This window comes from Chiloscyllium punctatum, chromosome 10 (genome assembly GCF_047496795.1).
Source record: "Chiloscyllium punctatum isolate Juve2018m chromosome 10, sChiPun1.3, whole genome shotgun sequence".
In the NCBI taxonomy this organism is placed as follows: Eukaryota; Metazoa; Chordata; class Chondrichthyes; order Orectolobiformes; family Hemiscylliidae; genus Chiloscyllium; species Chiloscyllium punctatum.
In genome coordinates, this window is record NC_092748.1 from 9,491,368 (window position 1) to 9,513,503 (window position 22,136).

Below are 22,136 nucleotides of genomic sequence, written 5' to 3' on the forward strand. Positions count from 1 at the left end.
TAGACCCTGAAGCAGGCCAAGGACTGAGAGGTCAGAGTGCAGATTGGCCGGCTGCAGATTGGAAATGTCCGACCTCAGGAAGTCCAACATCGTGCTTGCAGACCGGTCGTTCCTCTGTTCAGATCACTTCATTTGCCTCGCAGACTTTCTCTCCTCGATGTGTCGATGTGAATTAGTGACCCTTCAGCCTTCTCTTCCTTCCCTAATCGCTCTTTCTCTCGTGTGTAGGGTCGGCCTGGCATAAATGGACTGAAAGGCGAAAAGGGTGAGCCAGGAGATTTCAGTGGTGGTTTTGGGTACCGGGTGAGTCCTGCCTTCACTGTTTCATTCTGGCAATTGTACGTCTTAAGCTTCAGGTATTTTCTGAATCAATTTCCTATTGTCCTATTTACCAGAATATTCCAGGACCACCCGGTCCTCCGGGACCCCCTGGACCACCTGGTATGCCAGCGTCTGATCACGTAAGTGTGTGATGTCCTTCCTGAACTGCCAATTTAAATATGGCTGGAATGGTTCCAGTGTCCGCGTCTTATTGCCCTTCTTTAGTAATGCTGCTACTGTGCTGATACCTTCCCATCAGGCACCACACCCCACCCAGAATTTCAGCTTACCAAATTCTGACAAATAGGGGAGGTTGGTTTAGTGTTTTATCCACAAGACGGTGGCAGGGGCGTTCCCTCAGTACTGTGTTGGGATCGTCCATAGATTAAGCTGAAGACTCCGGGGTGGGGACGTGTAATCACAAGTTTCTGACTCCAAGCCGTGACTCAGACTGACTAGAGCTGTGGATACTTGACTCGTGATTATCCCCGTCTTCTCTTCAGGTGTTCAGAGGAGCAGCTGAAGGATTCCCTGGAATACATGGACCACAAGGTAGGTGTTCATTGTCTATTGGGTAAAAGCCCTCCAATAAAATGCACACCTCCAATAAATGTCATTGTTTATGCCTTGGTGGATTTTGTACTATTCTGCTGAAGTTGCAGGAGAGACTTTGATCTTCAGCCTTGCTGTGATGTTAGCACAACTATTTGGGCTTCCACTGGGCAGCAGGGACATGGATGCCATCGGAAACAAATTGGCCGCATTCCTCTCATCTAAGGTGATGGACAGGACACCAAGTCTACTTTAATCAGTTTCTTTAATCACAGGAACCTTCAATCCCAAGACTCAGTTTGAAACCGATTGAAAAGGTCATTAAATTATGAACAACAGGTTGTGAAGGATTCACCTCATTGGGTCCATAAATTCGAGCTTTGGGGTTTCTGCCCATCCTGCATTGAGCTGAAAATGTCAGTTAAGCACCCTAACTATTTTATTTCAGTCATGTAGAAAACTATTCTGATCCATCTGGCTAATACAGAATCCCTACAGTGCTGAAAGAGGCCATTTGTCCCATCAAGTGTGCACTGACACTCTTTGAACATCTATCCAACCCCTGTAATCCCCTGCATTTCCCATGGCTGATCTTTGGACAGGAGGAAACCAAGAGCACATAGAGGAAACCCACACAGAGAATGTGCAAACTCCACATAGACAGTCACTCGAGGGTGCAATCGAACTTGGGTCTCTAGCGACGTGAGGCAGCAGTGCTAACCACAGCCCTGTTTGGCTATGCAATATTTCCTATCTATTATGATCATGAGGGAGGCCATTAACTTATAGAAAGAAAATCAAAAGCCAATTATTTATGCTGCAAGTTTTAATGGCTAATACCTGTGAGGTGGTTCCTGAGAATATAGTGTAGGCTTGTTCAGTCAAAACCTTCAAGATTGTTATCTGAGAAGGAAGATTGTGTCTGGTTTAAGGGAGAAGGCAGGTACTAGGTAACTGCTCATTCAGAAAGCATAACATGATAAGCTGAAGTGCCTCAATTCTGATTTTGGTTTGATTGAGAGCTATACTTTACAAGAGTTAAAGAAAGTAAATAAAATGTTTTAACTCTACATATTTTGTGAACACTTACATTTTAAGCTTTCAAAACGGAACAAAGCAGCCCACTGAAGAGTTCCCCAGTTTCTTCGAGACTGTCAATGCTACTTTCACCTCTCCCAGGATTACACCACGGTGTGTCAGCCCTCAGGAATTCACTTTATTTCACCCCAGATTTCCTGCTACATTCTACGAGTCTGCAACTACCTAAACTCAAAGGTGGACTTCACTCCCTTTTTGCTTAATTGTCAGAAGCCTTTGGCAGATCTCCCCCTCTACATGTTTCCAATTGTTCCAGCTCAAAATGTTACACCATCCCTATCTGTGAGAAAGCAAACAAATAAACCCAACACGACGAGTTTATATCAAACCTACATGGTCTATTTCCATAGCAACACAGCATACCTGGAAAATGTAGATTAATTATCAATCAGTCTTAATCGGAAAGGTAAATGGATGCTTTAAGAGCTGAACTTGTTTGTCCTTTTAATCCTGTCTGTAATCTGAGACCCACATGACTAATTCAAGCCCCCTGATGAAGGCAACTGTTGACAGTTTGTCCCAACCAAGAAACTCAGAAAAAATAGCCCATTGCTGAGTATGTTCACATTTCCACCTTGGCCTTTACATGTCGAATGAATTCTCCTTTGAATGGTGTTTGGTAATTTCCCAAATCCATTGGTTCTTCCATTAGCTCTACATTTAACCCTTCACTCCCCAGTCCAAATGTATTCTTCGTATAGAGAATGCACTGGCTTAGTGATGTATCACTGGGCTGTTAATCCAGAGACCCGGGTAACGTTTGAGGGACCTGGGTTTGAATCCTGCCGTGACACATGATAGAATTTGAATTCAATAATAAAAAAAAAGATCTGGAATTAAGAGCCTGATGATGACCATGTTGATTGTCAGGAAAAACCCATCTGGTTCACTCGTGTCCTTTATGGAAGGAAACTGCATGTGACCTACATGTGACTCCAGACCCACAAGCAATGTGGTTGATTCTTAACTGCCCTCTGGGCACTTAGGAATGGGTAATAAATGCTACCCAGCTAGTGACGCCCTCATCCCGTGAACAAAAACAAATAAAGAAAAGAACATGTGAATCGTGAAATTAGACATTATCATCACATTCTAACCTCACTTGACAATGATTGACTGAAATGAGCAATGAATGTGCTCGTGACTAGTGTTGAGAGAATGTCTTTCAATTCCAGTGCTTGGATTGATAAATGACTACAGCCTCAATCCATGACTATCTCGACCTGTTCCCTCACACAGGCCCTAAAGGAGACCGTGGCAACCCAGGGTATATGGGCCCTCCAGGACAGAAAGGGGATATTGGGGAGCCTGGGCTTCCTGGCCCTCCAGGTGAGTAACCTGGGAGGTGAGGGGTAGCAGAGGAGGTCGGAGCTTACTCTCTTTGTCTGGGAGGAAATAACTCCATGCACAGTTTTGAAAATAAAAAAGTCACAGGAGTATTAACTGAAACCACTGTTTCCGTCTCAGTCAAGAACAACTTGTCTCCGCATTCGAACACGGAGGCTGTGCTGTCAGGTTTGTGATTTTCCAACGGGCAAAAAGCTCGCCGTGTGATCAACATTTAACAGCTAGGAGTCTGAAGTTGAACCTTCGAGCATGAAAAGCTGACTACCTGTCTCACAGATCTGCCCCGTGCCAAAATGGCTGACACGGGTGTGACTGGACAATTCCTTCTCTGCTTCCCAATTCAGTAAACGTGGATCCCCTTGGAGAGTCAAAGGGCAGAGTCCTGTGCCCACCTGTGTGGTGTGCTTGGTGGCAGAGTGGGCCAGTTAATCAGGCAGGAGGGTTAATTGGTGAGGACCTCATCATCTACCCTCCTCCGCCGCCATGATTGGCAGACCTTTGCATTGCCTTTGTACCCCACTGCCAACTGAGGCTCGGAACTGGATAACTAATGCCCACTTGATAGCCTCAAAGCACAGCCGCTGGCATTAACTCAGTGACAAGCTTGAGACTTGCCTTGTGGAGTGCAAATGAGGACTACCTTGTTGAAAGGTAGTCAGTGCCTAATTGAGGGACTTGGCATCAGGAAAGAGGGGGCAACTGAGTGCCACATTCCTGGCCACCCTTCCTCAAAGACCTATCCTCTCCCTGGCATTGTCAAGGCCTGGCATGGACTGGGGGCTAGGTGTCAGCATGGATGGGTGGCAAGGACCATTGTTCTAAACTTGTTAATTTCTTTATGTTCTGATTTATTCCTACAGTCCCCAATGCTGGACGTTTTATTTCTTTACTTTTTCCGAATAACTTGTACTGAAGAATCCATACCCAGAACCATTGTACCTAAGATGGTGCCATAAGTGATGACTTTTAACCTATCACTGTATTCATCTGAATACACGTGACAATAAAGCTGATTCATTTCAATTTATTTCAATTCACTTGTGCCAGGCTGCTAACTAACTGGAGACCTTGAGTTGCAGTTGTATTGGCCATCTCCTCCCAGGGCGCTGATGAGCACAATCCTGCTCTCAGCAACCAGGATTGTTACCCCAGGGTCCTTGATACCGGGGGGGGGGGGGGGCAGGCAGAGGGCAACCTACCACTCGCCTGCTAAATCGTACAAGATGCGGCAGACCCTCCCGATAAAAGGGAACAAACAGGTCTTGAGAGCTCTCCTGGTGACTCAGAACCTCCACAGAAAGTCAACACCCAGAGCCGAGCAGGGCAAAAAAATTCGCTTGCAAAGTTTCCCTCCCACCCCCATCAGAGATTCAAAATGAGTCCAGATCTCACGGATCTAGCGATCCCCATCTTACCTCCTGTACAAGGTGGTTTCCACTGCAACCCAGACTTTTTAAGTCGTTTGCTCGCGGGGCTTCAGCCTCCTTAGTGAGGCCAGCATGTACTGCATGTCCGTTGTCAAGGTGACGGTGAGCTTCGGCCATCTTGAGCTGCCGCAGTCCACAGTGCCGTTCGAGAGGGAGTTCCAGCGTTGTGACCCAGCAACACTGAAAGAATAGGGATGTAATTCCAAGTCAGGATGGTGAAACTTGCAGGTCGTGGTGTTCCCAAATGTCTGCTGCCTTTGTCCTTCTAGATGGAAGTGCTCATGGATTTGGAGGGTGCTGTCTGAGAAGCTCGGGCGAGTTTCTGCACAGCATCTTGTAGATGGTGCACACTGCTGCGACTGAGCGTCAGTAATGGGGGTTGTGGATGTGGAAGGTGGTACCAGAAGATTAGGAAGATCAGGAAGGCCCTAGCGCCAGTTTCAGAGGCACTAGTTTATGCCAGTCCTCATAAGGCTTCCACTTAATGCATGTTGCTCCTGCAATTTGGAGTCACTGTGCTAGAGTCCAGTTCCACCACTGGTTTCCTGAGGAGACCTCAGTCTGTGTTTTGAGCTTCTTTTCAGATGATATTGTGCCTTCAGATTTGTGTGTTAATGAACTCTGACATGTCTCTGCGCTGTTCGGTTACAGGAACCATCCCACATGAGGTATATGACTTCACCTCCTCTCTCAGAGTAAGTGTTGCTATCTCCTTGCTCTCTCGGCTGTGAGTTTGCCAGTGGTGCTAGAAGCTCTGGCATCTATCGGGCACTCATTTCAAATTCTCACCCCTCTCTCTCTTCTCATGAAGAGCTCTTGAGAATGGTCAATGTGTTCCCCCTCTGTCAGTCTCTGTTAAGTGCCTGCGATGAGTCTTTGGGAATCAAAGACTAATCTCCTGGACAAAACCCAGGGAGAAAGGTCACAGGCAAGTTTACAAAAGCAATCAGAGATGGAGTGGGATTCAGACACCCAATGAGCCAACTCGACTCCCTCCTGGAGAAGGGTTACATCCAAAATGTCGACTTCTCCACCTCCTGATGCTGCCTGGCTTGCTGCGTTCTTCCAGCCTCCTACTTGTCTACTTTGGAAACCAGCATCTGCAGATTTTTTTGTCTCTAACTTGACTCAGGAAGGCTGAGGAAGGCAGTGCACATCTGGCTTGGCCTTGTTTAGCCAGCAGTGGTATCCGTGACTTGAGGGCTGGTGGTCATGTGACATAACCGCCCTGGATGCGTGCTCCCAAAGTTGGCAAGCCAAGCATCACGTGCTCAGCATTGTCAGCATCAGTTTTGGGGTTGCACTGCATGCTCTATGTACAGGTGGTGGCTCTTGAGTCTCTTTTTGTTCCCTTTCCTCACCATTTTCTGCCTTCTCTTGTCTCCCTCACCTCCCCCCCCAACACCCCCACCATGCTGACAGGGTGCAAAAGGAGAAACGGGTGACGTGGGGCAGAAAGGAGAGAAGGGCGCACCAGGAGATGGCTATGGTTCTGGTGTAGCCGGGCCCCAGGGTCCTCCTGGGCATCCGGGACCACCGGGTCTTCAGGTAAGAAGCTCCCAAGTGGTGGCCAGCGAGTGCCAGTAAAAAGATTCTCTCTTTCTGTCTTCTGCCAGAACATTCTTGCATGTTGCTGAGTTTGCAGATTGGCTCCAGAGACTATCCTCCCAACTCCCCTGGTTCATCCTGGGTTCGGTGGGGAGTTGTTCTTAGGAAAGTAGACAAAAGTATCTTTTGGAGAAAGGACGATGGCCAGAGAAGAGGCCCAGATTTATGTTAGGTCTCTGAGGTGTAGCCACTCCTATGACGTGGCATTTCCAGGGCGAAGGGGTTTTACAGTGAGGAAGGTTTGAGCAGCGGGCCTGTGCTTGCTGGTGTTCAGAGTAATGAACAGAGACCTGATTGAAACATAGAACTTTCAGGGGTCGGATGTGGGGGGAGGGGTGGGGGGTGGGTGGGAATCACTGGGAGAGCAGATCCTGAGAGAGCGTGTTGACTCTTGTGGTGGAATCGAGAACGTGGGGGTGCAGTTTAACTGAGGGTTGTCACTGTTTGGAATTTTGTACCCCTCCCAGAGAGGGGTGCAGACTGGCTCATTGAATCTATTCAAGGCCGCGTTGGACAGATTTCTGATGGGCAAAGGGCGTTGGGGGTGAAGAAGGGTTGAGGCAAGAAAATGGAGCGAAGGCCAAGAATCAGGTTGGCCACGACCATACGGAATGGGAGAACAGACTGAAAGGGCAAATAACTGACTCCAACTCCGATTTTGTCTGAAAGACAACTCAGCCTGCAACTCCCACAAACAGCAGTCTGATAATGAGCAGATCTTCTGTTTTAGAGACGTTCACTGAAGGAAGAATATTGGTCAGGACATTTTGGGGTAACACACATGTAGTAGTACCTTGGGGTCTTTATACCCATCTGAGCGGTCAGACAGCACCTCCGTTGAAATGCTGCACCTCCAGGGATACAACGCTGTGGTTAAATGAGGTCCTCACACCTCAGGGGTGGGACTGGACCCATTAGCTGAGGCAAAAACGAGACCGTTACCCAGGGTTGACACCTAGGTATGGCCCTCCCTGTGTTTATTTGCAGATGTTGCGGGGTACAGGAGGCGGATTCTATACAAAATAATTTGATCACCTGAGGGGAAACATTCTGGCCTTACACCCCACTCCCCGTTGCTGACTAACCATCCTCCTCTCATCCTCCAGGGACCGAAAGGAGACAGCATTGTTGGACCTAGAGGGTTACCAGGCAACGCGGGACCCCCTGGTTATGGGTATCCAGGTGCCCCTGGTCCACCTGGGCCTCCCGGCCCCCCTGGAGTTTCTGCTTCAGGACACCACAGAACAAGTTGGTATCAAACCACCTCTCCCCCTTCCTTGTTTGATAAGCTCATCTTTGGAATTGTGTCAGGTTGAACACAATGTGGTGGACAGGGTTGTGATGGATTTGAGTGGAGAGCATTGTAATGGGCTGAGGTAGACTGTGATAGGTCAGGGTGGGGAGGGAAGGGGTAGAGACTGGGATAGGTCAGGGTGGGGAGGGAAGGGTTAAAGACTGGGATAGGTCAGGGTGGGGAGGGAAGGGTTAAAGACTGGGATAGGTCAGGGTGGGGAGGGAAGGGGTAAAGACTGGGATAGGTCAGGGTGGGGAGGGAAGGGTTAAAGACTGGGATAGGTCAGGGTGGGGAGGGAAGGGGTAAAGACTGGGATAGGTCAGGGTGGGGAGGGAAGGGGTAAAGACTGGGATAGGTCAGGGTGGGGAGGGAAGGGGTAAAGACTGGGATAGGTCAGGGTGGGGAGGGAAGGGGTAGAGACTGGGATAGGTCAGGGTGGGGAAGGATGGGATAGAGACTGGGATAGGTCAGGGTGGGGAGGGAAGGGGTAAAGACTGGGATAGGTCAGGGTGGGGAGGGAAGGGGTAAAGACTGGGATAGGTCAGGGTGGGGAGGGAAGGGGTAGAGACTGGGATAGGTCAGGGTGGGGAGGGAAGGGGTAGAGACTGGGATAGGTCAGGGTGGGGAGGGAAGGGGTAGAGACTGGGATAGGTCAGGGTGGGGAGGGAAGGGGTAGAGACTGGGATAGGTCAGGGTGGGGAGGGAAGGGGTAAAGACTGGGATAGGTCAGGGTGGGGAAGGATGGGATAGAGACTGGGATAGGTCAGGGTGGGGAGGGAAGGGGTAAAGACTGGGATAGGTCAGGGTGGGGAGGGATGGGATAGAGATTGGGATAGGTCAGGGTGGGGAGGGAAGGGGTAGAGACTGGGATAGGTCAGGGTGGGGAGGGAAGGGGTAGAGACTGGGATAGGTCAGGGTGGGGAGGGAAGGGATAGAGATTGGGATAGGTCAGGGTGGGGAAGGATGGGATAGAGACTGGGATAGGTCAGGGTGGGGAGGGAAGGGGTAGAGACTGGGATAGGTCAGGGTGGGGAGGGAAGGGATAGAGATTGGGATAGGTCAGGGTGGGGAAGGATGGGATAGAGACTGGGATAGGTCAGGGTGGGGAGGGAAGGGGTAAAGACTGGGATAGGTCAGGGTGGGGAGGGATGGGATAGAGACTGGGATAGGTCAGGGTGGGGAGGGAAGGGGTAGAGACTGGGATAGGTCAGGGTGGGGAGGGAAGGGGTAAAGACTGGGATAGGTCAGGGTGGGGAGGGAAGGGGTAAAGACTGGGATAGGTCAGGGTGGGGAGGGAAGGGGTAGAGACTGGGATAGGTCAGGGTGGGGAGGGAAGGGGTAAAGACTGGGATAGGTCAGGGTGGGGAGGGAAGGGGTAAAGACTGGGATAGGTCAGGGTGGGGAGGGATGGGGTAGAGACTGGGATAGGTCAGGGTGGGGAAGGATGGGATGAAGGATATTTTGGGGATGGGGAGATGTTTTTGGAGATGAGTGTGTGAGAGATATTTCAGAGAGGTTGATGCAGTAGAGGGTTTTCTTTGGAAGAGGCAGTAGAGAGCATTTGGGTGGAAGTGAAGAGGATATTTTGGAGATGGGGTGGGTATTTTGCTGATAGGGTGCAGATCAGGTATTTACGGGGGGTGTGGAGAGAGGTTATTTGAGAGATGGACTCATGTTGTGACATGGCTGTGTACCAAGAACCAAGTGTGTGCTGGGAGTCAGTGTTTGAAAGAATGGGCACTCCCCAGTGAGGAGTGAAGAACTGAGGAAGCTGCTGCCAATGAAGTCAGTGTGTGTGGAGGAGGACAGAGAGATTTATAAACTTGGGGCTGAGAATGAGAGTTCAGCTGGAAAACAGAATTCCAAACCCATTAGTGAATCACTCTGACATGAGGGAAACCAGTCACTGGGATGGTGGTTATGGTTTGGATAAGTCAGTGTACAAGGCTGGTTCCATTAGTGTGATGTGGAATTAATCTCTATTTCTCTCTCTATCTCTCTCACCCTCTTGCATTCTATCTCTCTTTTCTGCTTGGTCACTCTGTCTCACTCACACTTGCTCTTTCTCATTCTCTCACTCTTGTGTTTTTTTTCCCCTCTTGTTTTCTCTCTTGCTCACTGTCTCTTGCTCTCTCCCACTGTCTTTCTTATTCTCTCTCAATCTCTATCTCTCTCTCTATCTGTCTCTCTTTATCTCTCTCTCACTGTCTCTCTCACTCACTCCGTCTCAATCTCTCTGTCCCTACCTCGCTCTATCTCTCTCACTGCCTCTGTCTCTCGCTGTCTCTGTTTCTCACTCTCGCTGTCTCTCACTGTCATTTTGTCTCTCACTGTCTTTCTGTCTCTGTCTCTGTCTCTCACTGTCTCTGTCTCTCTCTCTCTCGCTGTCTCTGTTTCATTGTCTCTGTCTCTCTCTCTCTCACTGTCTCTGTTTCATTGTCTCTCTGTCTCTCACTGTCGCACTCTCCCTATCTGTCATGCTCTCTCTCGCTCTCTCTCTGTAACACTCTCTCATAGGCATCGTCGGACCACCAGGTCCCCCTGGTCCCCCTGGCTCTGCAGCCTCAGCTTCAGGGGTAAGTGTGGGATCTTCAATCAGTCACAGTGCTGAGGAGGGAAGAGGGACTAGAGTCAATCTATTCACTCCCAGAGCGTGGTCACATGCCTTCAGTTGGTTCAGAACCAGAAATGGGGGCCAGAAGGTGGGCCTGGGAATGGGCAGGCTGTGAAATAACTCCACAGAGGTCGGTCTCCCGTCACCAAGTCACCCTTCATTTACATACGGAGAGTCTTTGACACTGACCCAGTTCCCTCAGAGCCAGCTCTCAGAGTGAACAGACCCTGTGACACCCTGGGTTATATCTGTCAGTCATGGCTCCCCGATTGGACCAGATTAGCAGCCCCACTCAGGGAACTCAGAGTCTGTGGGGTTGAACTGAACTGATATGCTCTAATCACTATAGGCCTGGTGATGGGGGGGGTGCAGTGGTGGGGGGAAGGCTGATGATGGCTGGGGATGCAGGTGAGGTGGGAGGGGGGCAGCTGCTGAGTGGGACAGGGTTGGAAACACAGGTAAAGCTCACCATGGAAGGAGTGCTACACCCATTGGCTGACAGGTACCATGGAGAGGTCAGTGGGTCAGATTGCTTTGTACATCTGGCTGAAGGCACTGAGCCCTGGCGACTTGGCATTCATCCCAAGTGTAATAATCCTTGGAGTCACCGTGTACTTTACCGCCATCGAAACGTCAAGCTGCAATCTTTGATTTATGTCATGGTGTCTGTGGCATTCAATAGAAAGGCCTTTCTATGTCCCCCAGGTTACAGTGCTGCAGACCTATCAGACAATGCTGAGTATCTCCCGCAGCCTGCATGAGGGAACATTGGCTTATGTCATGGAGAATGGAGACTTGTATATCCGAGTCCGCGATGGCTGGCGTCAGGTTTATGTAAGTGTGCCTTTAGTATTCTCTTACTTTCTCTCTTCCCAAGTTAGCACTGCACAAGAGTCAGGCAGTGACCATCCCCAACAGGAGATTATTGTCATCACTGAATCTCCTGCTCCGATCATCCTGGGGGCAGGGGGCTAGAAACTCAACTGGACTCATCACATAAACGCAGTGGCTACAAGAGCAGTTCGGAGACTAGGAACACTATGATGGGAAACTCACCCCCTGACTCCCCAAAGCCTCTCCATCATCTACAAGGCACAAGTCAGGAGTGTGACGGAATACTCCCCACTTGCCTGGATGGGTGCATCCCAACAACACTCAGGAAGCTTGACATCACCCAGGACAAAGCAGCCTGCTTGACTGGCACTTCATTAGCATTCATTTAAACATTGACTCCTAGCACTGTTGATTCAGAGTGGCAGCAGTGTGTACTATCTACATGATATACTGCAGCAACTCACCAAGGCATCTTCCAAACCCACCACACTCAACGAGAAGGAAAGGGCAACAGATGCATGGGAAGACCACCACATGCAAGCTCCCCTCCAAGTTCCCCAGGACCTGATCAGGTGTACCCAGAGCCCTGTGGGAAGCTAGGAAAATGATTGCTGGGCCTCTTGATGAGATATTTGTATCATCGGTAGTCACAGGTGAGGTGCCAGAAGACTGGAGATTGGCCAACCTGGTGCCATTATTTAAGAAAAATGGTAAGGACAAGCCAGGGAACTACAGACCAGTGAGCCTGACATCGGTGGTGGGCAAGTTATTGGAGGGAATCCTGAGGGACAGGATGTACATGTATTTGGAAAGGCAAGGACTGATTCAGGATAGTCAACATGGCTTTGTGCGTGGGAAATCATGTCTCACAAACTTGATTGAGTTTTTTGAAGAAGTAACAAAGAGGATTGATGAGGGCAGAGTAGTTGATGTGATCTATATGGACTTCAGTAAGGCGTTCGACAAGGTTTCCCATGGGAGACTGATTAGCAAGGTTAGATCTCATGGAATACAGGGAGAACTAGCCATTTGGATACAGAACTGGCTTAAAGGTAGAAGACAGAGGGTGGTGGTGGAGGGTTGATTTTCAGACTGGAGGCCTGTGACCAGTGGAGTGCCACAAGGATCGGTGCTGAGTCCACTACTTTTTGTCATTTACATAAATGATTTGGGTGAGAGCATAAGAGGTACAGTTAGTAAGTTTGCAGATGACTCCAAAATTGAAGGTGTAGTGGACAGCGAAGAAGGTTACCTCAGATTACAATGAGATCTTGATCAGATATGCCGATGGGCTGAGAAATGGCAGATGGAGTTTAATTCATATAAATGCGATGTGCTGCATTTTGGGAAAGCAAATCTTAGCAGGACTTATACACTTAATGGTAAGGTCCTAGGGAGTGTTGCTGAACAAAGAGACCTTGGAGTGCAGGTTTGTAGCTCCTTAAAAGTGGAGTCGCAGGTAGATAGGATAGTGAAGAAGGCGTTTGGTGTGCTTTCCTTTATTGGTCAGAGTATTGAGTACAGGAGTTGGGAGGTCATGTTGTGGCTGTACAGGACATTGGTTAGGCTACTGTTGGAATATTGTGTGCAATTCTGGTCTCCTTCCAATCAGAAAGATGTTGAGAAACTTGAAAGGATTCAGAAAAGATTTACAAGGATGTTGCCAGGGTTGGAGGATTTCAGCTATAGGGAGAGGCTGAACAGGCTGGGGCTGTTTTCCCTGGAGCGTTGGAGGTTGAGGGGTGACCTTATAGAGGTTTACAAAATCATGAGGGGCATGGATAGGATAAATAGACAAAGTCTTTTCCCTGGGGTCGGGGAGTCCAGAACTAGAGGGCATAGGTTTAGGGTGAGAGGGGAAAGATATAAAAGAGACCTAAGGGGCATCTTTTTCACACAGAGGGTGGTACGTGTATGGAATGAGCTGCCAGAGGAAGTGGTGGAGGCTGGTACAATTGCAACATTTAAGAGGCATTTGGATGGGTATATGAATAGGAAGGCTTTGGAGGAATATGGGCCAGGTGCTGGCAGGTAGGACTAGATTGGGTTGGGATATCTGGTCAGCATGGACAGGTTGGACCGAAGGGTCTGTTTCTGTGCTGTACATCCCTATGACTCTAAGCTCGTCACCATCCTGACTTGGAAATATATGGCTGTACCTCCATCATTGCGGGGTCAAAAACCTGGAATTCCCTTCCTAACGGCATTGTGGACTGGTGCAGCTCAGCATCAGCTGAGCACAGGCAATAAATCTCCCTCTGTCCACAAAATAGTTTTCTCGAGAGTCTGGTCGGGAGGGGGGAGGGGTGGTTTCTTTATAACTTTTTCACTGTCTTTTGGCTTCAGATTGTCTGATGGTGATGTGACATGAGTCAGTATTGCTTTAATTCCTGTTCTCCATTCATGGTACATTGTGATGTACTTTGTTTGTAATTACAGCTTGGGGAATACATTCCATACCATGGTACTGGAATAAATGTGAGTACAGCTTATCTCCTGGATTTCTCTGTGTATTTGTCACTGTACTATTTCCAGAAGTAACTTCTATTAATAGAAGCCATGATTTTTGTTTTTCCATACATTATTCATTCTCAGAGGTAAAAAAAATCTTGACTTTAGTTGAGGGATAAATATCAGCCAGGGCCCTTCAAAATAGTGGGGTGCGGGATCTGTTCTATCTAGCTGGAATGGGATCTTTGTTTTTGACACAGGGCCTAGTGCTTCATTTGTCTTAACTTTGTCTCTTTTTGTTAATATATAATTTGTGTAATTAAATGGCCCTGTTTTCGTGGTAACTTGGACATGTTTTACCGTATTTTCACAAATACAGGTAATAATAAGTTTCCATCTGTAGTTTGATGTCTCGCCTGAGAGGTGGCATCTCTGACAGTGCAGCCTTTTTGCAGTACTGTACTGCAGTGTTGGCCAAGATGTTCGTGCTCGGGTATAAACAGATGGGATGATAATGGATCAGTGTAGGTTAGATGGCCTTCAGATTGGTTTTACAGGTCGGCACAACATTGAGGGCCGAACGGCCTGTGCTGTCGTCCAACATGATGGTGGCGAGGGATTTGAAACCTTTACCCTCCTGAGGGAAAGGGAGGATTACTGTCCACCTGTGCTACGCCTGGAAGCATTTCCCCAGGGCTTGCAGGGTCAAAGCCGGGGAGCACCAAGAGCCGTGTCCCGACTTATTTCTTTATCTTTCCCTAATGTGTTGCTCTGTTGCCAGGGAAACAACGTGGAAGCAGTGGGATCTCCGCCCGTGGTGCAGTACTCGACAGACAGCGAATCCGCGCAGACCGTGGAGGGGGCAGCTCCAGACAGCGGAGCTCCTGAACCTCGCACGGAGAGTCCGTGGGGCCCCGAGCACCGTTGGCCCGTCCACCATCGTCCGGAGACGCCGCAACTCAACTACCCGCGCCACCAGCAACCCCAGTCGGTCCCAAGATGGCTGACCACCTCTGCTCCGCCCCGCTCGGCAGCCCCTCCAAGGCACAGCCACCACGGCCTCTCCCATCGACCCCATGTGCCCCCCTCAGGCCACGCTGAGAGCCTCCACGGAGTACCAATGGTAACTGGGTCCCTTCAGCAGTTCCCCTGGCGAGCAGCAATGACCCGTATTGGCACTGGATGCCATCAAAGACCCTGCCAGTGTGAAGCTGGCCAGTGCCAATGTTTTTTCTCATATGGAAAGATTGCTCCTCAGGTCCCTTTTAAATCTTGCCCCTCTCAGCCTAAACCTATGGTCCCTAGCTCCAGACACTCCCACCCTATCCATGCTCCTCATGATTTTATAAACCTCTATAAGGTCACTCCTCAGCCTCCAACGCTCCCGGGAGAGAAGTCCCAGCCTGTCCAGTCTCTCCTTATAGTTCAAACCCTCCAGTCTCAGTAATGTCCTTGTAAGTCTGGTTTAATAACATCCTTCCAATAGCATTGAGGGGCAGAGCTGTAATGCAGCTGAAATGTCCAAGTTGGTAAGGAAAGAGCTTTCATTTGTATAGTGCCTACACCATCTCAGAACATGCCCCAAAACAGCTTCCCAGTCAGTGAGGTGGTGTTACCATTTATGGAGGAGAGGTGCAGCATAGCAGCCACGCATTAGCGATGATGACTGAATAATCTAGGTTAAAAACAAGGACTGCAGATGCTGGAAACCAGAGTCTAGCTTAGAGTGGCGCTGGAAAAGCACAGCAGGTCAGGCAGTATCCGAGGAGCAGGAAAATCTCCTCGGATGCTGCCTGACTTGCTGTGCTTTTCCAGCACCACTCTAATCCTGACTGAATAATCTGTCGTTCGGTGATGTTGGGGGGAATTTCATTATTGTTCATTCATGGGATATGGGTGTCGCCGGCCAGGGGTGAAATGAAGAAGGAGGGGAGATGGGGATGGAGTGATCTTAACTCCTCCCCGGGAGGTGGGTGTCACTGGCTGGGCCACCATTTTGTTGCCCGTCCCTAGTTGCCCTTGAGAAGGTAGTGGTGAGCTGCCGTCTTCAAACTGCTGCAGATTGATGCTGTTAAGAAGGGAATAACCCAGTGACATTGAAGGAAAGGTGATCCGTTTCCAAGCATCAGCCCAACCTTCCCGCAGCCGGTCATTCTAACACGGCATCCTGCTCACATGCCCACCTGTCTGTCTTTGGTATGCTGCACTGTTCCAGTGAATCCCAGTGCAAACTGGAGGAACAACATCTCACCTTCAGGCTGGGCACTTTACAGTCTGCTGGCTCAATATTGAGCTCAGCACCTTCAGATTGTGAACATTTCTTCCCTCTGCTTTAGCCGGTTGTCATGTCTTCTCTTCCCTCCCCCATTCCAGCGAGAAGGTCTGTCCTTTCAGGTTAGAGACCAGAGAACTGCAGATGCTGGAATCCAACGTAGACAGGCAGGAGGCTGGAAGAACACAGCAAGCCAGGCAGCATCCAGAGGTGCAGAAGTCGACGTTTCGGGTGTGACCCCTCTTCAGGACTCAACGAAGGGTTACACCCAGAATGCTGACTTCTCCACCTCCTGATGCTGCCTGACATGCTGTGTTCTTCCAGCCTCCTGCTTGCCCTTTCCAGTCTGGCTGGAGACCCACCATTGCTCTGCCATTCTCACATTCCACTCACTTAATCTGAACTATCAATATTGTATCTCCATCAGCACCCTCCAGCCACTACCAACCCCCCGCCCCTAACTATCGCATCAATGCTGTCCCCCTCTGCAACTCACTTCAGCTCTGATGGAGAGTCATCCAGACTCGAACCGTTAGCTTACTCTCTCCACAGCTGCTGCCTGACCCGCTGTGATTTGTTGTGGCGAGGGGACCTTTTCTGTGTTGGTATCTGCTGCCCTATTCTTCGAGACAGAAGCTGTCTGAGAGACCTTGGTGAATTTCTGCTGTGCATCTTGTAGATGCTGCATGCCACCACCCCTGAGTGTTGGTGGTAAAGGGAGTGGATGTTGAAGGAGATCGGCCTTTGAGCTGATTGGATGACAGAGCAGGTTCGAGGAGGCTAAATGGTCTGCTCCTGTCCCCGGGTTGTGTATTTGTATGTTGGAGCTGCCCTGGCCCAGGCGAGCAGAGAGTATTCCAAACACCATGTTGACTTGTGCTTTGTCAATGTGCCCCAGGCTTTGGGGAGTCAGGAGGTGAGTTCCTCACTCACTGCAGCCGTGATAGTGAGGGGAGCTCCAATCCAGTAACAGTGCAATTGACTCTTAAATGCATTGGGAAGTCACCTTGGGGTGGGTGTGTGGGGGGGGTCACTCAGTTAAAGCAGGAGGCCCACAGCCGGCTCTTCCCAGGCAGCTCGGAATGGGAGGTCAGTGTGGGCCTCACTGACAGACCACTAAGGAATAGTGAACGGGAATGCTGGGAGGATTGGCTCTCGCACTGACACACTGTGCTTCTCCCTACAGCTTCACCTCATGGCTCTCAACACCCCTCTCACCGGCAACATGCAGGGGATCCGGGGGGTCGACTTCCAATGTTTTCAGCAGGCCCGGGGGGTGGGGCTGATGGGGACGTTCAGAGGCTTCCTCTCATCCAAACTCCAGGACCTGTACAGCGTGGTGCGGCGGGCTGACAGACACTCGGTGCCCGTCGTAAACAGTAAGGTAAGGCCTTCCTGCGGATGGTTCACCCATACATTGGGGCCAGAGGGACCCTCCAGGCAGTGCAGCACTGGGCGCTGGAGAGGGAAGGACAGCATTATAAACCAAAGCGCAGTGTCTGACACAGAGTCATGTAAGGGCAGACTAACTCCGGTGGCTGTTGGCTTGGCTGAAGGAGTAGGTTTGAAGGCATCCTAAAGGAGCACGGTGAAGCAGAGACACAGAGAGAGGTGTAGGGAGCGAACTCCAGAGATTGGCTAAGGGCAGCTGAAGACACTCATCAACGGTCTCAGAATCACACAGATGTCGCAGGATGGAAAGAGGCCACTCTGTCCATCCTGTCTGCACCAGTTCAGCACATGAGCATTTTACAGCTCCATTCTTCTCTTCCTCTCTCTGTCTCTCTGTCTCTCTGTCTCTCCCTCTCTCTCTCTCTCTCCCTCTCTCTCTTTCGAATGGTTCAACTTACTTCCAACGTAATGCATGGCTTGGAAAGGGTGGACACTGGGAAATTGTATCCGTTAGGCGGGGATACCAGGACTAGTAGGCACAGCCTTAGTTTTGGACAGGGTCAATTTAGAACCGAAATAAGGAGACATTTCTTCAACCGGACAGTGGTGGGCCTGTGGAATTCATTGCCACAGAGCGCAGTGGAGGCCGGGACGTTAAATATCTTCAAGGCAGATAAATTCTTAATCTCGCAAGGAATTAAGGGCCACAGGGAGAGTGCGGGTAAGTGGGATTGAAATGCCCATCAGCCATGGTTAAATGGCGGAGTGGAGTCGATGGGCCAAATGGCCTCCCTTCCACTTCTATTTCTGATGATCTTATGATCTAACTGAGCCTGCCCTCCCCACATGCTAAAGGCAGGGCACTCCATATTGTCAGCACTCACCGTTTTGGAGAGCTTTCTCTCAGATCACCTTTCCTTCTTTTGTCAGTTACTTTAAACCTGTCAAACCCCTCGCTCAAGATCCTTTCGTGAATGGTGAAGTGGGCAGGAATATCCGAGTTGTCTGAATGGGAGGAACACAGATACTCCGGGGAGAAGCTGGGGTTGGAGGAGCTGACACAGATAGGGACCGGGGCAAGAGGGCCAAGGAGGAATGTGAAAATGCGGATGAGAGTTTTTAAATAAAAGGTCAAGAGAGTGCTTAACCAGGAGCCAACATCGATCAGCAGGCACTGGGGACTCAGGGAGTGGGATCTGCTGCAAGTGAAGACCCAGGTCACAGGCGTTTGGATGATCTCGAGTTGACAAAAGGGTGGAATGCGGGAGAGCAGCCAAGAGCTGAGTTGGAAAAGTCCAGGCAAGAAGTGACAAAAAACAGAGATGAGGGTTTGCTCAGCAGATGAGCTACGGTGAGGGTGATGGTGTTACCAAGGAGGAGCCAGTCAGGAGCTAACCTTCTGGTACTAGTGGTTTCTTCTGTGTCTATTGTCAGTGAGTGTAGACAGTCTGGAGTGCCCTGCCTTTAAACTACGGTGAGGGCAGCTTCAACTGAACCATTCAAAAGGGAGTCGGATTTGAAAAGAAAGAAGGTGCAGGCTGTACTTAAAGTCTAGAGCACAGCTCGAACGTTTCCAAAGCTGCTGCACTACAACATAGAATTATTTTTGTTACACCTTGAGTACAGTCGCAGGCACCACGTCAGAGGAAAGGGTGTAAACGTATCAGAGTGCAGAAGTGATTTCCGAGCATGGTTCCAAAAATGAGCAACTTTCGTTTATCAAGGATAGATTGAAGAAACTGGGACTGTTCTCCTCGAAGGGGAAAGGGCTGAGAGGAGCTCGGACAGGTTTTCAAAATAATGAGCGAGTGTTGCTGGGTAGAGTCGATAAGGAGAAACTGTTTCTGTTTGTAAGAAGAGCAAGAGGGGGGTTTTGAGTGTGATTTGTAAATGAGTTAAAAGAAACCATTTTTCACACGATGGGTAGTTTAGGGTCTGGAAAGTACTGCCCGGAAATGTGTCAGAGGCAGGTTGAATTGGCAAAGTCACAAGAGCGTTGGATGAGAATTTGGATAGAAATAATGTGCAAGGGTATGGATGAGAAAGCAGGAGATTGGCACGAGGTAGTGATGCTTGTTTGAAGAGCTGGTGGAGGAACGATGGGCTGAATGGTCCTCTTCAGTGCCATAATACTGCTCCCTGGACATACCTGCACTGGTTGGTACTTTTGAATGAACCTCCAACTAAATTAACCTTCAACAGCATTTGTATAGCACCTTTTAATGTAACACCTTACCCTCACGAGTACATTGTCCAACCCAAGTCGACATCAAACACCATGAGGAGTTCTGAGCGAAGGTGACCTACTGCCTGGTCAGAAAGCTGGGACTTCAGGGAGAGATGATGGGAGCTCTGGGGAAGGGGATGGCAGAGCTTGGCCAAGGGCAGTTGACTCCAAGGCTGCCAGCGACAGGATGATGACATCCATCAGTGTGTGAGCAGCCCGGATTGGAGGAACACAGGGGTTTTGAAGAAGTCTGGGGCTGGCAGAGATTGCAGAGATGGCGGGTCAAGACCGTTGAGGAGTTTGAAAGCGAGGATGTGAATTTTAAAATCATATTACTTGGAATCTCTGTATACCAATCCCCAAGTGAGATGAAGTGATAATCCATCTTGTTGTATTGTCCCTGGGGATCGAGAATGCCTCACGTGCACTCACGTTGTTCGATGGCTTATGAAAAAGTGAACAAGTTTGATGTGAGGCCTACAGATTCTGGCACGTGGAGAATCCAAGCTGCTGTTTGGAGGCTTGACTCACTCAGGTGTTGGAGGATTGGCTCACTGAGGTGTTTGGTAACTGAGGTGTTTGGGGTGTTGGGTAACTGAGGTGTTTGGGATGTTGGGTAACTGAGGTGTTTGGGGTGTTGGGTAACTGAGGTGTTTGGGGTTTTGGATAACTGAGGTGTTTGGGGTTTTGGGTAACTGAGGTGTTTGGGGTGTTGGGTAACTGAGGTGTTTTGACTGTTGGGTAAATGAGGTGTTTTGGCTGTTGGGTAAATGAGGTGTTTGGGGTATTGGGTAACTGAGGTGTTTGGGGTGTTGGGTAACTGAGGTGTTTGGGGTTTTGGGTAAATGAGGTGTTTGGGGTGTTGGGTAACTGAGATATTTGGGATGTTGGGTGACTGAGGTGTTTGGGGTGTTGGGGAACTGAGGTGTTTGGGGTGTTGGGTAACTGAGGTATTTGGGATGTTGGGTGACTGAGGTGTTTGAGGTGTTGGGTGACTGAGGTGTTTGGGGTGTTGGGTGACTGAGGTGTTTGGGGTGTTGGGTGACCGAGGTGTTTGGGGTGTTGGGTGACCGAGGTGTTTGGGGTGTTGGGTGACCGAGGTGTTTGGGGTGTTGGGTGACCGAGGTGTTTGGGGTGTTGGGTGACCGAGGTGTTTGGGGTGTTGGGTGACCGAGGTGTTTGGGGTGTTGGGTGACCGAGGTGTTTGAAGGGCTGATGTGCTCCATCCACTGCCTCGATTTTAACTCTTCTCATTCCTGAGTTCTCAACATTTTCTTCACATTGCCTCCCTGAATGAACTTCCTCCACTTCCAGTCGCTTACAGGTGAGAGATTCTACCGAGTTGCTGGGGATGATTGAGCTCTTCAGGGATACTCGAAGGATGTCCCAAAAGTGTTTCCCACTGTCACCCCGGCAGTGTCCTGCTCCTGCTGAGTTCTTTCACTTCCGGAGAGTCTGGGTGATTACTATCTTGAAGCTAGGTGTGTTAGCCTGGGAGACAGTGGTGTTGTTAGAACACTGTCCATCACCCAACATGGAGGGTTTACCACTCACTGCTGGTACTTCTCCAGGGCTTTGAAGTACCTGCTGCAGATTGGACAATTTCACCAGTACGTAGGACCATAACACAGAAGTTTGGAAGCAGGCGATTCAGCCCATCGAACCTCCAAAGAGCATCCCACCCAGATCCATTACTGTAACCATGCATTCCCCATGGCTAATCCATCTACCCTGCACATTCTTGGACACTAGGCGCAATTTAGCCTGGCCAATCCACCCTGACCTGCACATCTTTAGATTGTGAGAGGAAACCGGAGCACCCGGAGGAAACCCACACAGACACGGGGAGAATGTGCAAACTCCACACAGACAGTCGCCTGAGGCTGGATTCAAACCCTGGTCCCTACCGCTGTGAGGCAGCAGTGCTAACCACTGAGCCACCGTGCCAATGTAGGACCAGAATTAGGCCATTTGGCCCATTCAGTCTGCTCCGCCATTCGATCATGGCTGATATGAATGAATGCAGTGATCATTGATGGCTGGGAATCCATGAACTCTCAGGGAGTGGCAGGGTTGGGTGTGGTGTGACTGAACGCACCTCCCCACTGAGCAATTCAACATCTCCGGCACACTCACTGTTAATGTTAGGAGATACGAGGCAGGAATGAACGTGTGTTGAAATCTCGCTCTTGGTCCTTTAGGGGCAGGTGCTGTTTGATAGTTGGAGCTCGCTCTTCTCTGGGTCTCAGGCTCGTATCAAATCCAACACCCCCATCTACTCCTTTGACGGGAGAGACGTGCTTCAAGACCATGCCTGGTACGTGAAAGCAGCCTGTTCATGCATCACTGTTAAGGTGGGAAAATACCTCGCGGCTCGAGAGTGGTGGGAGGGAAAAGTACTGGAGACTATACCAAAGGAGTAAATGCTGGGAGGAAGAGAGCAGAAACCTGGGCCTTAAGGAGAAGGCATTTAGGAGAGGAAATTCCAGAATAGCCCCCCACCATGGCCAAAGGCTGGGAAGGAGAGTACAATGTTGTGCATGAGGTCAGAGGGCAGTAGTTATGGCTTGCATGGAAATAGCAATTTACGTGCGGTCAGGGACCCCCCCAAAGCGCAGTGTAGTCACTCTTAGCTCAGAAGCGGAGGCTTTGGGTTCAGTTCCCTCTCCAGAGCTGAACACAAAGACTGGGCACACCTT

The 22,136-nt window shown here is 49.8% G+C and overlaps 1 protein-coding gene across 3 annotated transcripts in view; it reads left to right on the plus strand.

The window, feature by feature from the left end:
• Positions 1-22,136, plus strand: part of col18a1a (collagen type XVIII alpha 1 chain a) — a 303,852-nt gene that overhangs the window by 276,633 nt on the left and 5,083 nt on the right. For all 3 annotated transcript variants that reach the window (XM_072578489.1, XM_072578488.1, XM_072578487.1), the window contains 13 exons: positions 229-303; positions 396-461; positions 825-873; positions 3,211-3,300; positions 5,397-5,440; positions 6,168-6,293; positions 7,460-7,601; positions 10,165-10,223; positions 10,967-11,095; positions 13,535-13,573; positions 14,328-14,669; positions 17,005-17,202; positions 21,639-21,754. In XM_072578489.1, coding sequence (XP_072434590.1) covers positions 229-303; positions 396-461; positions 825-873; positions 3,211-3,300; positions 5,397-5,440; positions 6,168-6,293; positions 7,460-7,601; positions 10,165-10,223; positions 10,967-11,095; positions 13,535-13,573; positions 14,328-14,669; positions 17,005-17,202; positions 21,639-21,754 — 1,475 coding nt within the window. The remainder of the gene's footprint in view (positions 1-228; positions 304-395; positions 462-824; positions 874-3,210; positions 3,301-5,396; positions 5,441-6,167; positions 6,294-7,459; positions 7,602-10,164; positions 10,224-10,966; positions 11,096-13,534; positions 13,574-14,327; positions 14,670-17,004; positions 17,203-21,638; positions 21,755-22,136) is intronic.